This window comes from Camelus dromedarius, chromosome 18 (genome assembly GCF_036321535.1).
Source record: "Camelus dromedarius isolate mCamDro1 chromosome 18, mCamDro1.pat, whole genome shotgun sequence".
NCBI lineage: Eukaryota > Metazoa > Chordata > Mammalia > Artiodactyla > Camelidae > Camelus > Camelus dromedarius.
The window spans coordinates 24,213,542-24,228,547 of record NC_087453.1 but is presented as its reverse complement, the minus strand read 5'-3'; the positions used below and the strand labels follow the sequence as shown (position 1 = coordinate 24,228,547).

Genomic DNA, 15,006 nt, shown 5'->3' with positions numbered 1-15,006 from the left:
TAGCTGGGGTCATCCCAAGCTGTGCCGTTCCTCCCTGAGCAGCATCTTGTGGCTCTCCCACGGGTTCTGTAAGCTACCCAGTATCTTATAATAAACACTTACTGCTTAAAAGAGTAGACAAAAAGTGGACTCTGCTGTCTGTAATTGAGAACCCCAATAGACATATCTGACATTCAATACCTTCTAAAATTGAGTTCCTACCAATCCCCCAAGCCTCATCCCCCACAATTCACCATGTATATTATAACTGAGACTGTTTCCACTCTGACTTTGTTCATGGTTCTCTTTTTGCTGCCCATTTTTCTTCTCTTGAACTCAGACTCAGCCTTTAACACTAAGCTTTACTGGGTCACCAGGTTGGCTGAATGTTTCTTTCTCTAAGTCCCAAAGCACTTGGCAATATCTCCTTCATACAAGTTGCATCCTACAGAAAATGATCTATCTGTGTCTCACACTAGGGACCGTATCTTATCTCTGTAACCTCTGCCTACCTCCAGTTCTCCGCACACAGCAGGTGATCAAAAACTGTTGATAGAATTTAATAAACTGTGGAACATAAATCTTCTTTAATCCCTGACTCTTACTCATGGTTAATCATAGGTTTTTCCTGCTTTTGTACTTTCAGTGAGTTTGTAAGTGCACCAAATTTAACTCCCTTCATCTAAACTCTCATAGTACCTATTAATAACTCTCCAATAACCATCAAGGATGCCCCACTGTGAGCTCCCACTAAGCATGGTCAAAGGAGAAGGCTTGTTTCCTCCTAGTGCCTTGCTTACCGTGACCATGAATAGACCCATCTTACCTGCTTACCAGCCTTAACATCCAACTAACTTTTGTCTGTCTTCACCTTCAATGTGGGAAGGAGCCAAACTGGTTATGGTGACAGACACTGCTGGTTACTAACTCAAAAGCTATTCCTCCCTTTTCTTCCTTGCCATCAAAACCATGCTTTTGTTTGGACATTTACCTTCCACTGGCTTGGAAGGGGACCATTCCTCAGCCCTAGAAGGGTAAATCATAATTCTCCATGCCTTAGCCAGTGACTGGAGAGAGGGTATAAGCATGTAATCCAATCCTGGCTTGCTGGCTATTAAGGGCACTGTACTGGAGAGGCTTCTGGGAAAGGTCATGCTTCCTAATAGAGAGAAAAGCATATGCAGAAACGCTCCTCTTCTATGTTGTTTGTTGTGTTTACAAGGAATGCTTGGAACTGCTGCAGCCACTTTGTGACCATGAGACATTGCTGACAGGCTGAAGATATCTGAGTAGAAAGATGGAAACACCTGGTTTCTTAATGATGTCACTGAGTCACAGACTAAGACAACTCTAGAACTGCTCCGTATCTGCCGTCAGATTATATGAGAAATAAATGTTCCTGTCTAGACCACTTTTAGTTGAGTGTCCCCTTACCTGCAGATGGAAAGCTTTTGACCGATACCACTATGCTTGTCCATATAACATTAAAGTCAACCTGTTCCTCCCAACCTCTTCATCACAACCTTTGATCTAAGTCCTGGGAATCCTAGCTGGTTATTAGCCTTTCTCCACTTTCTCTATTTACCATGTCAGTCACTTCGACCAGGGTTCCTTTCCTTCTAACTACAAACATGACCAGCGCTATGAAACATATTCAGGAAATCCACTCTAGTGAGGCTGCCTGGACTGCTCTATTTCTCAAGCCCATCTGACAGCCTATTTTTTAGCCACCAGTCTCTTGTTCTTCCAGCCTTCTCCTTTTCTTACCCCAAGACTGCTCTCACGTTCTTGAGACCTAGTTCTTGATCTCTTCCTTTCTCTACTGAATCTGAAGCCCTTGGCTGACTACTTGAAGCAGCAGCTGACTTCCCTAAGCCCCTCTGTCTGAGTACCACACGGTTTCTGCATATTCCCAGTCCTAGGGTACAGCTGGGGAAAATCACACAACTGAGGACCCCGGACATCAATGATTCCCATCCTAGGGAGGCCCTCAGTGCAGCTAAAAAATGCCTTTTTCATTCCGTTTTCAGTATTCTTTCCTATTGATCTTAGTACTCTTATGTCACAGTCCCATCCCCCTTTCAGCAGATAACCTTGACTCTGCTTCTTAGAAAAAACAGAGGGGTTCCCTCAGCCTGATTTACCCACACCTACAAACCACCTCTATTTACTCTATATTCCTTTACCATCAATCTCAGAGGAACAAGTATCCTTCCTTATGTTCAACGCTAACCTCTTTTTATTTTAAAATTATGGTAGAATATACATAACATAAAACTGATCACTTCAGCCACTTTCCCGTGTACAGGTCTGTGGCAGTAAGTTTATCACATTGTTGGGCAACCATCAATCACCACCATCGATCTCCAGAACTTTTCTATCTCCCGCAACTGAAACTCTCTACCCGTTAAACGGTAATTTCCCATTCCCCCTCTCCCTCTAGCCCCTGGCAACCTCCACCCTACTTTGTCTTAATGAATCTGACTACTCTAGATACCTCATAGAAGTGGAATTATACGGTATTTGTCCTTCTGTGACTGGCCTATTTCACTTAGCGTAGTGTCTTCAAGTTCATCTACGGAGCATGTGTCAGAGATTCTTCCCTTAAGGCTGAAGGTTATGTATACCCACTGCAGGCATATACGACATTTTATCCATCCATTCTTCCACTGGTGGACACTGGGTTGCTTCCACCTTATGGTCACTGTGATCAATGCTGCTGTGAACATGGTGCACAAACCCCACCAGCATTCTTCTCACGCATCCTGCTTCAGCAGTCAGGCACGCACTCTAGCTGGCTTGCTCGCTCTCTCTCTCCAAACTCTCTCTTTACTGGCTCCTTCCCCATAGCCTATAAAACATACTCAAGTCTCTCACCCCAGCTCTAGAAACAGTCTCTAAATGGCCCTTAAAAATCTCCTTCCAGTTTCAGCTCTTCTGTCACATCACAGCAGACATGACTAACCAGACTCACCAGGTGTCAGGTATTCTTGTCCTGTTTTCCCTGACTTTTACTACAGAGGGCAAGGTGTGCTTTTGTTCTTAGTTATCTCAACAAGCTCAGTAAAGGACTCATTGACTCTTACAGAAAAGTATACATTTAGATTCAGATTTCTGCTTGGGAAAACTGTGGGAATGATGACAGGGTAAACATAAGAATACATTTAAAACTATCTGTTTGATCATTAAAAATTTTTTTCAGTCCCTTAAAAAAATTAAGATTCCTCAAGGAAAACCTGAAATAACAAATATTCCTCCTAATGTGCAGCTGAGAAGGAGCCAGTAGATGGTAGCCTATGGTCATTCAAGGTAATATTGAGAAAAGCTCAAGTTCCTTACATTGATAAATGAAGCGTTGATGTAATCAGAATCTGGAACTCCTTCAACTGGTGTCAGATGGACTCTAGAATGGTCATCTGGAAAAAAAAATATTTTTTTTTCAATTAAATCCAATTTTATTTTTTCACTGGTCCTGATGCAACCTGAGCAGTTGTGGTATCTGTGACTGTGTGTGCAGACATACACACGTATAAAGATGTCACTGAAGCACTATTTATAACACCAAAAATGTGGACACATCCCAACCATCATTAGAGGACTAAGTTAAATAAATTAAGATATATCCATAATACAGAATAGTAAGCAGGTGATAAAAAGTAAAGTGAATACTTCTGTTTCTTGACAACTATCAATATATAGTAGGTTTTTGTTTTGTTTTGTTTTGTTTTTTACATTTCACTATATTATATCATATTACATTAGTTTCAGGTAAACAGCATTATAGTTCGACATCTGTATAACTACAAGTCTAGCTACCACCCATCACCATACAGGAAACACCCTCTTCATCCATTTCGCCCATCCCCAATTCCTTTCCCCTGTAGTAACCACTAATCTGTTCTCTGTATCTATGAGTTTGTTTTTATTGTGTTTATTTTGTGTTTGGATTCCACATAAGTGACAGTATACGGTATTTATCCTTCTCCGTCTGACTTATTTTCCAAAGTATATTGGGAAAAAAAGAGAAAAAGCCAGGGCAATGTAAACAGCATACCAGTTATATTTTAAAATATATATAATATATACATACATTCATACATGAATGAGACATAAGTATCTGTAAATGCCTAGTAAGTGGTCTTTAATGTGTTATGCACCCCAAAATATACCAGGAACTTTTTAAAGGATGAATTTTAAAAAAAAAAAGGAAAGTAATTATAAAAATAAAGCAAAGTTCAAACATTTTGCTGTCGCATCCCACTGGATTATGCATGTTCCATTCTAGAGATCACTAGCCTAGAAAAATGTCTGTTAGGCTATAAACTGATTAGCAATGGCTAACGCTGGGAAGGAGTTATGATAACTCTGAATTGGAATTTCTTTGCACCATGCACTTCCTATTTGGTCCTAGTGAAACTGTTCTCCTTAACTCCCACGAACCTTAGGCCCACCACAAAAAACCTGGTGAAGTACCCCAACTGACTTGGTGAGCACCTGGGTTGCCCTGGGAGCCATAAAGCCTCTTTCAGCCCAAAGTCTTGACCCTACTCTTATCATCAGCCTTCCTATGATCAATCACAAGATTCTTTCCACCCTCAGAATATTTGGTTACAGATGCAGTTTCAGGTTACATCCCAATAAACCCCATAAACACTCACAAGGTAAGATGTTTACATATCGGTTTTTTTCCTTGTTCTCCTCTTTGGAGGCAGCTTCACAGGTGGCCTGGATAGGACAAGCAGGGAGAGCCTGAAAGGTTAAGAGAAATTAGGAGTTATTAACAGGGAAAAACACCAAACACACAAACTGCTGCATCAAACTCTGACCTGGCAGTAAGTTCTACCTTTTCTTCGGGGAAAAAATGGGCCCAGGTGACTACTTGTAGCCTAATACAGAGAGTGCACCTTGCCTCTAAATAGACTCTAAGCTCCTCAGAGTTTGAATCCCCAGAGCACAGCATGCTCTTTATATTACTATGTAGTTAGGGGCCTGTTACAATGCTGGGAAAAATGGACCACCCCAGTATATAGGACTGTGGACATTTAAGGAAGTGATGCATCCCAGAGTACACCACACAGGAGGGCTCTGGACGGTGAGCTGAACTAGGGGCCTGACTGCAGGGTATGGCAGTCCAGACTCTAGCAGCACGTGGTCAGGAAGCAAGGACAGGTGGGTGGGTGAGGAAGGCATTTCACATGGATGCAGCAGCAGTTAGGAAGCAGAGGATCTGGGTGCGGTGATACTGAATCTGCAGCAGTTTTGGAGCAAACGTAAATCAGCTAGCACTGGGAGGGATGTGAACATATATAAAGGGTTTGACATGAGACAGTCTGGATTGTATGAACTTGAGCAGATCTGTTAAACTTTCTTAGACAAAGTTTCCCGTAAAATTGGGATAATAATATCTGCTACATAAGGAGTAAATAAGATAATCTCACATCTGGCACAGAACAAGCATTCATTAAATTAATTTCACAGGAGTAGGAAGCTAAACTTTATTATTTGAACTATTTTCTCCTTCTATGTTCTATATATTCAAAACTACAAAAGCAAAAAGAGAAGTAGTTTAAAATTCCAACCTAGACAACCTTTCAGATAAGTGATTTGGAAATGTTTTACAAGTCTTAAAAATATTCCTACCCTTTGACCTAGCAACTCCGGATTCTAGACTAAATAAACAAAAATCTCTATGTTCAAATTATTTACTTCATCACTGTTTAGGATGACCCAAAACTGAAAACAACCTTAGTATTCAGCAGTAGGGGAACAGTTAAGTAAATTATGGTTCATGTATTATTTCTCATTAATTCTTTCAACAAATATATAATGTATACCTGTTAGGTATCAGGTTAGGCACAGAGCAAACAGTGGTGAATCAATCATATACACAGTTCTTGCTCTCATGGACAATACAAACTTGTGAGTGCAAGATGGATATCAGACAAATAAATACAGAATTATATACCACCATAAATGCAACAGAACAGAATGCTATTATAGAAAATATCAGAAAGCTCAAGAAATATCCCAATACAGATTAAGGGTAGGTCTCTGTGAGAAAGGATGAGTATGGAAAATAGCATTCCAGGCACAGAGAAGAGCATGTGTGATGACCCACAGGCAGGAGGAGGCTTGGTTTGTGTGAGGAAATTAAGCGCCAGTAAGGGTGTTACATAGACAGTGTGGTTGGTGGGGATGTCAGGAGGAAGGGGGAGAAGATGAGATTGACAAGGTTAGATCATTATGTCCATGTAGGTCCCCGAATAGAAAGTCTGAATTTTACTTTAAGTGCATGAGGAAACCATTCAAGGTTTTTAAACTGCAATCCACCTTATGGGTTAAAGAATCACTCAGGCTGTTATATGGAAAGTGGATTGGGAGGAAGGTAAGAACAGAAGTGTGGGATGATGATGGCACAAGGAAACAGATGCATTTGGGATATATTATAAAGTCAGAATTACCAGATTTAGAGATAGAGTGAACAGAAGGTAAGCTGGGCAGAGAAAGAGACAGGAATTAAGGATGACTCTCAGGTTTCTAGCTTGGATAATAATTTAAAAAGATTAAATAAAAGAAATGCCAGTCTAAAAGGAAACAGTTTTGCCAGGTGGAAGCACGAGTGTCAGGAAGGAGCAAATATATTTCTTGGGAACCAGCAAGGTAGTGGTAGGAAAAATTAAAGTGGAAGACCCTAAGATAACAAGAGTCAAGGTCTCAAAGTCCATCTACCTTCACTTACTCAAGAGATTTTCTTTTCAGTTAAAACCCTGGAGGTTCTGCATGTTATTATACTAAGAAATGCAACTTCCCAGTTCACCCACAGTCTTCTTTTCATCCAGATAGGCCAGATTTCCACAAGTTTCCATCTTGCACAGGGCAGGATGAGATACAAGTTTTTTAAAAGCCCTCGTGAGTAACCCTGAGGCACTGTTCTTCTTGGACACCCCTTGTCTCAAATGATGTAGAACAGAGTAAGTGACAACAAGATTCCTGAAAATAGTCCTCAGGGTCAGTAACGACAATGCCGGCCCCTCAAAGCCCGGTCAGCACCCCTAGCTCCCCCCGCCAGTCACAATGAAGAAAACATGGGTCGCCAGCTAGGCTGAGGCTCCTAAAAGGAAAGTTAGAAGAAACAGGAGCCATTCACTGTTTGGCAAGATAAAATAAAGGGTTTGCTACAGAGAACATCATGCTAGATGCACAATGTCAGACTGTAGAGCCTAGGTGAGGGATGAAAACAAGGGGAATCTGACCCCTTTTAGTTTCTACTCTGAGAAGCCTAGCCTGGAGAGCCGGGCAGAAGCAGCTGAACCAAGAGTCTAAGATGTTAAATATGCTACAAACGCTAGGTGGCATCAAAGACCATTTCATCCCTTGCTTAAGCCTTTACTGGGGAAGCAAGGCTAAGGCATATTTTTTTTTTTAAGTGTCAGTTTAAAATTTTTTTCCAATTTTTATATTTATTTTTAAAAAAGTACATCCACCACCCGATTTAGTTCAGAAGTTCTCTTCGGGCCCATCCTCATCACATCCTCTTCCTTCTCTCACAAGTAAACTTGGAATTTTGTATTCATTAGCCCCTTGCTTTATTTGTATCCCATACATCCTGTATCCTTAATATATTTTTATATTTGGTCTATTCTTTGATAAAAAATGGAATCATGATCCAGTTGTGACCTGCTTTTTTTTGCCCAACATTATGTTCTGAAGATTCAACCAGGTTGTTCTATGTAGCCAAAGTTCATTCATTTTGTAGTGCTCCATTTAAGACCAAATCAACATTTATCAATTCTACTACTGATGAATATTTGGGTTGTTTACAGGTAATAATCCTGGCTTTGAGCAGTAACTGCCATGTGCCTCCCTGTGTACATGTGCAAGAGTTTCAGGTGTGAGTATCTCTGACCTTACCAGATGAGGCCAAATTGTTTTTCAAAGTAGTTGTACAATTTTACACTCCCACCAGCAATGCAAAGTGTTCCACTAGTTTTGTACCCTCATCCACATTTGCTACTGTCAGACTTTAAATGTATCAAATGTTGGTTTAATTTACATTTCTCTGATTATTAATGAGGTTTACTGTCTTTCCATAGTTTACTGGTCAACAGGGTTTCTTCATACGTGAAGAATCTAGTCAAGTGTTCTCCGCATTTTTTGACTAGATTATTTTCTCACTAACTTGTAGGAGTTCTTTATGTGTTCTGGACACTCATCTTTTATCAGTTAGAAGTGTTACAAGTATTTTACCAAGTCTGTGGCCTGCCCTTTCATTTTCTTTATGGCATTTATTTATAGACAGAAGATTTGCATTTTAATGTAGTCAATCTTTTCCTTTATAAACATTTTAAGTCTTAAGACTACTTTCCTACTGTGAGATCATAGTATATTTTCCTACATTATTGTCTCTGCATCTTGTTCTTCAAATTTCAGTGTTTACAACAACTGGGATTGACTTTTGTGTTTGGTATGAGACAAGAATTGAATTTCATTTATTCCGATAGGGTTACCCAATTGTTGGAGCACTCTACTGTAAAGACCATTCTTTTCCCCACCAAAACTACAACAGCATTCCTGTCACAAATCAGTTTCCATTTACACACGAATCTGCCTCTGGGTTCTCTACTGTATTCTGCTGGTCAATCCGTCTATCCCAGTGCCAACACAAGACTGTCTTAATAACTAAACTTTATAATAACTCTTTATATCTGGTAAGGCAGGTCTCCTCACCTTGTTCTTCTTCTTCAGGAATGTCTTGGCTATTCTTGAATCTTTTCTCCTCCATATAAATTTTAGAATCAGCTTGTCAAGTTCCACAAAAAACCTGTTGGGATTTTTATTGGAATTGCATTGAATCTATATATCAGTTTGGGGAGAATTGACAAGTTTACAATATTGAGCCTTCTAATCCATTGATCTTATCTCTTTCACTAATTTAGGCTTTTTTTCTTTAATGTCTTCAAACATTTTTATGATTTTCTCCAAAGATTTTGTAAATATTTTGTTAAATGTATTCCTAGGTACTTTACATTTTGGATGCTATTGTAAATGGCATCTTTTAAAATTATTATATTTTCTGATTGTGGCTTATGCATAGAAATGCATTAATTTTTATACTGTTTTTCTATCTATCAACCTTGCTAAAATAACATTAATTCTAATAATGTACCTGATGAGTCTTTGGATTTCTCTGAGGACAATATTCTCCTCTGTGAAAAACGTATTTTGTCTCTTCCTTTCCAGTCCTTAATATCTTTCATTTCTTTTCTTGCCTTACTGCGCTGCCTGACATCTCCAGTGTAGTACTGTACCTCATTCACTGTAAAACTTGAATTCCCTTACAAATACTCTGACCTCAGTCACCGGTGCGCGAACACTCTGCCGTGTTGGGGAGCCTACTACCTTCCAAGACAGTTTACCTCACCTTGGACCAGTTCTGTTTAGAAGGACCTAACACCCAGATACACAATTTCTTTTGTATCTCTCTTATACTGACTAGTGTAAAACCCAGTGTCAGTTGGCACCTTCTCTGCCCCTTGAAGTCCTGAACTCCCAATCCCCTGGACTGTCGAATTCCAAAGCCTATGACATAGTTACTGCTAATTCCCAGAGGCCTTTGGCTCCAATTCATTTATTTGGAGATAACTCATCAATGGAGATGCTATTTTGCCTCTGCTCCTCTCAGATGCCACACAATCCTGTCTCCTGATTACACATACATGCTTCTTAACCTGGGAACCCAAGAATTAAGCTGTCTCTACTGAAGATGCAGGGTGCTGAGTGGGGGTGGGGGGTTCTACATCACAATGCACAGATTTTGACCACCTCACTGCCTCCAGTTCTCTCCCTTGCTGTCTCCCCACCCTCTTCATCTCAGGAGCTAACTAAATCTTATTTATTTTTTAAACCTTAAATATGCTTTAAGGAACTCAGTAAGTGGCTTTTCAAAGTGTTTCTTTTTAAAAAAATTTAGTGCTTACTTCTAAGACAAATGCTGGTCAATAAATTTCCAGCTTATAACTTTAGGACAAAAGCCACTGCCTGGAACTTTCAACCATGGTGGGGTTTCACAGAAATCCTTTCAGCCTGTCAGATATCTGAAAACAGCTGTCATGTCCTTACACGTATTGTTCCTTCAGCTGTTCACCCCCATGGTCCAGTTTTTCTCCAGAACAACTTCCCATTTAATGATGTTCCTTTTCATGGAGACCTGACCACAAGACTCTTGGCACAGTTCAAGCTGGGGACACCAACTCTTTATTCTACATGCTATAGATCCATTAAAGCATAATGGATATTATGCTAAAGTTAATAAGCTCTATTAGCTCTTTTTTCCCCCACTGTATTAAAAAAGCTTTTAAAAGTTTTTGAAGTCTATTTTTCAAAATGTTATTAAAAAATATGCTTGTTGTAAAAGAAAGTCAAATAACAGGAAGTGGAAGTTCCCTACCATGTCCCTCCTCTCTTCTACCTGCCTTGTAGAAGAACTGCTCACAGTTCACAGTATTCCTCCAGGAAAAAAAAAGTATTCTCACACACTCACACACACAAATACACAGACAGGTTTTTTTTTTTAATACGTTTTTTTCCCCCATGTCTTTCTATGTCAACACATTTATTTAATGATAGTACAGAATTTCATAATAGATGCAAGAAATCATTTAGTCATTCTGCTGTTTGATACTTTTCATCTTATTTTCTTTGCTATTATAAATAATGCTGTAATGGACATCCTTGTAGAAGTATATATATTTGGTTTTCTGTTCAGAGCCCCATAACTTAGGTCAGATGGGGTAAGTCCCTAAACTTTGGCTGAAACTGCCAAATCATCCTTCCAGTGCTGTATCAACTGAAACCCCCCATCTGCGTGTAAGAGTGTCTTGATCCCCATACCTCTGCCCATACTTGATATCTACCTTTTAAAATTTTCAAATCTAACAGGCCCCAAATACTGGTTAGTTTTAATCTGGACTTCCTGATTACTAGGTAATAGTTGAGCTTCTTTTCATATGTTTATAGACCATTTGTTTTTCTTCTGTGAACTGCTAATTATTCTACTGCAACGTTTACTTTTTTCTTACACATCTGGAGAAGCTCTTTATATATATTATGGAAAATTCTCTGTCTACCTGTGGCAAACAGTTTCCCCTAGCTGGCCACTTTCTTACGGTGTAATTTTTCATGGAGACGTTTAACATTTTAATATATTTATTACCTTTCAATCTATTCCATTCTGGCTTCTAAATTTCATGTTTGGTTTAGGAAGGCCTTTCTCACCCCATGATTATAAGAATATCACTCTATGATAGCAGACACAAATTGGCATGTTCGTTCCTATGTGTTATTCCTCCTTCTCCCTTCCAGGGCTAACTAATGCAAGCACAGTCACACCTAACTTACACTGTATCAGCTAGATTCTCTTTCCTAGGATTTTGAGGCCCAGGAGGAAGCAGAGGCTTCCTAGAGGGCCCCAGACCCACCAGGATAGGATGTGCTTTGCCCAAGGGTTGGTAGCCTACCTCATCTTTGATTCTGCCAGCTTCCCCAGTGTCTTTCCAATTGATGGGTTTTCGTTTTTTGCTTAATTTAGTTGAGCTGACTTTTCTTGTTTTTAAATAAAGTACCTTAACTCATTTAGCAGTTAGTAACAGTGGGGTTGTTGTTAAAGAGACTGATAAGGGAAATGTGGGTAGTGTGAACCTGATTACTGAGTTCAGATGAAGAGAAAGAAAGGAACTGTCAACCAATTTTCATTATGGGAAAGAGCAAGCCACTCACACTTCACAACTGTACAACAGTCACTTCACTTACTGGCCTGCAGTCACCTAGGATGTGTTCTAGCTGATGGCAAAGGGGTTGGGGACAGTGGGAGTTCCAATTAAAGGGAGATGAGAAATGTTGAAACTGAGGATTACTTCTGACAATTTTAGATAACAAAACAAGAAAAAGCCCAGCTCCAACATCAAATACTCATCCTCCAAAAATGGCACAAGACTCTGTGCCCTTCTATGACCGTGCTATGTACTTCACTGTATCAAATGTTAGAATTTCAGAATTTTGCTAGTTGCTAAACGCCAATGGAATTCACATCTTTCGTTGGCTGGTCATGTAAAAGACAGGGTATTAAGTTAAAATGAGATAACTGAAATGATGCTGAAAGGAAACAGAGGAGTTGGAGAAAGTCAACTTCTAAAAACCTCTATTATGCTCTCTACTGCATCTTGTTTTCATGATGAAAACTGCCCCGCAGCCCAGCTCTCACTGCTCATGGATAATGAGGATGTTAAGCATAACAAGATCTGGAGGGTAAAATACTGAAAGAAGGTAGAAAAGTAAAGAACTAATACCCAGAAGAAACTGCAAGAATTCACTGAGTTCTATCATCAAAAATCATAGGAACAGTTGTTCATATAGACTTAGGAAATGTTCGGCCAAAGAGGGAAGAGCATAATTACTCAATAGGGCCAAAGTTCTAGTTACAGTATGGTTAACTGAACTTCTGCAGTTAGTGTAACAGCTTAGGAAACTGGCCACGGTTCTAATGGTGGGGTGGGGTGGCCAGTGGGAACCTGGACTAAATGCTGGATTCAGCTACGTAACAATGAAAAGCCAAAAAGCTCTTGGCACAAAGAGATCAGTGTCACCTGGGATCCAACAGGCTCAACCTTCCTACTGACACCTTCCCCGTGTCCTTGATGGGGGTCACAGTGCACACCTTGCTAGAGGGTGTGCACTGGCGAGGAAAGCGCTTGAATCTTCTAGAAGAAGACACTGGCTTCAAAATGGGGTTCTTTAATTTTTTTTTTCCCAGGTTCATAATTTACTGAACAAATCAAGTATCACCTGATGAGCCGACATTAGCTTCTTCAGGCATGGGAACCTAACAGATGAGGCACAGTTTACAACCCGTTTATATTGCTTTCACAGCTGGAGTTTTTCTAGACCTTAACTTGAAGTATAAGACTATTAAAGCAATGCCTCCATATGTGGCCAGTACACAGTTCATTCTCCCTGTGAGAGTGTAAGAGCTGAACTATTTTTTGATGCTAGTGAAATGGAACTGGGCATCAGTTTCTGGACCTGCCATGGTTTCGGTCATCCAGAAGACACCAACTCCGCAGCCTGTGTCCTTCAAGGTGTGCAGCTGCTTCTTGGCCCAGCTGGAAGAAGCCACCTCCAATATGGAATTCTTAATCTTAGTGGGATGAAAAAAGCCTCAGAGGCCACGGTTCACTAGGGCTCAGACATCTCTGGTTGTGGATGATGTGTTGTGACGCTCCCAATAACAGAAATAGGAGGCAGCCAGCTCAGGTCAGCTGAAGGGGCCTGACTAGACTCCCAAGCTACAGAAGGGCCCCTGCTCATTTAACTCCTGGGCCTGAGTCAGTTCAAGATCCAGAACCACCCTTCAATGTTGGGCATGTCTAAGAAAGAACCCTGCCACAGCACATAAACTCATACACCATGAACCTTCCTCCTCATATTCCCTTCTGAATCTGTGCCATTTACCACAGTATCTCCACTGGGTAAAGGGAAATACACCTTTTGGGGTCTACTAGGTTCTGGCTTTCAGCTAACTAATTCCTTGGAACCCAGAATGCCACTATTTTATGCTGGTTAGAATGGAGCCTCTTGCAGGCCAGGAGATGGAAGGAGTTTTGGCTTTAACTGGCCTCACGTTAGGAACTATTTTCCCAATGTATGGCTAGAATGGAATTCTACAGCAAGCAGCAGAATAACCACACTGGTCCTATAACCCTTTGGATAGGGACCCTTATAGTAGCAAGAGCAAATGCAAGCTGCTAGAGCAATAATCTCTCTTACCAAAAGGCTAGGTCCCTCGGTGGGTCACAGAGAGTCTAAGTGCTACAGGAGACTTGAAAGTTTCAGGATAATACTGACATAATCCATTTACACGTTTGAGGTTAGTGATGGCATGCAGTGAGTGCTCAATAACTACTAGTATTAGCTGTTCTGATGCTTCCTATTACTTCCCATGCAAGCTACCAAACAGACGAGCTGACAGCTTTTAAGAATGTCAGTCTGGTATCATAGATGACCACGTGGAGCTGCAGATCTGCAGTCGCTCTTCCAGATGTGCCTACCTTCCTGGTACCTGGACTATAACTATTAATGAGCAAGTGTACTTTTTTCCCCTTTGTGACGTACAAAGATTACACGAAGCAGTTTCCCTTTCTCGTGGCAGGAGCAGCTTCAGTGATAAATCATCTTGACCTCTTTCTGCTGTGATCTGGCTCACTGGGATTCTTTTCCACTGTTGCACAGGACATCACCTGGACAACTATACTGATGACATGAAGCTGACAGGATATTATGTATCTTAGAAATATATGCTAAACATAGAAATAAAAACAGAGTGGCCTGCCTTCAAGTTTTCTGAAAGTCAAAGGCCTGCAGCATGTCAGGACATCCCCTCCAACTTAAAGGACAAGTTGCTGCTTCTTGTTCCCCCCTCCACTTCAGGGAGGAGTGATGCTTGCTGGCAATTCTGGATCCTGGAGATAGTGTATCACACGCTGGTGTCCTTCTCTGACTTATTTATTGAGTGATCTGAAGAGAGAAGGCTCTCTAGCTGATCCAGGCCACAGAGAAATTAGCTCTGGTAGATTCTATGGGGCCCTAAGTGTCTGTGGTTAAGGCTGAGCAGGAGAATCATAATGAAAAATCTTAGAATTTGGGCACAAGACCGTGATCCTGTCAGCAAGACTGTGTTCCTAGCTTAGCACTGGGCTCTGGTAGAGCCTGTAAGCCTGACCATGGGACACTGTATCCATACAACTTCAACTGCCCATCATAAACTAAGTATTATGTGATTGAGTAAGTCATAAACTGGGACCTGTGTAGAATTCAGCTGAAAGTGGCGTGTACAGAACGCTTGCTACACGCCCACTCTGACTTCCTGATGATGTTAACAGTTGACTGAAGAAGAAAAAAGTCCAGCCTAGTGCACAAGTAGCTCTGTGAGACATGCTAGACCATTCTGTTACAGGACAATCTACTTAAGGTGTA

The 15,006-nt window shown here is 40.6% G+C and overlaps 1 protein-coding gene and 1 pseudogene across 3 annotated transcripts in view; both read right to left on the bottom strand.

Moving 5' to 3' along the window:
- Positions 1-15,006, bottom strand: part of PTPRA (protein tyrosine phosphatase receptor type A) — a 115,869-nt gene that overhangs the window by 21,268 nt on the left and 79,595 nt on the right. For 2 of the 3 annotated variants that reach the window (XM_031434094.2, XM_031434092.2), the window contains 2 exons: positions 4,638-4,728; positions 3,319-3,395 (listed from right to left, as the gene is read on the bottom strand). In XM_031434094.2, coding sequence (XP_031289954.1) covers positions 3,319-3,395; positions 4,638-4,728 — 168 coding nt within the window. Of the gene's footprint in view, positions 1-3,318; positions 3,396-4,637; positions 4,729-8,706; positions 8,788-15,006 lie in introns of those variants that run through there. The other variant, XM_031434095.2, reaches the window with a different exon arrangement.
- Positions 12,278-13,745, bottom strand: LOC135318524 (ATP synthase membrane subunit K, mitochondrial-like; annotated as a pseudogene).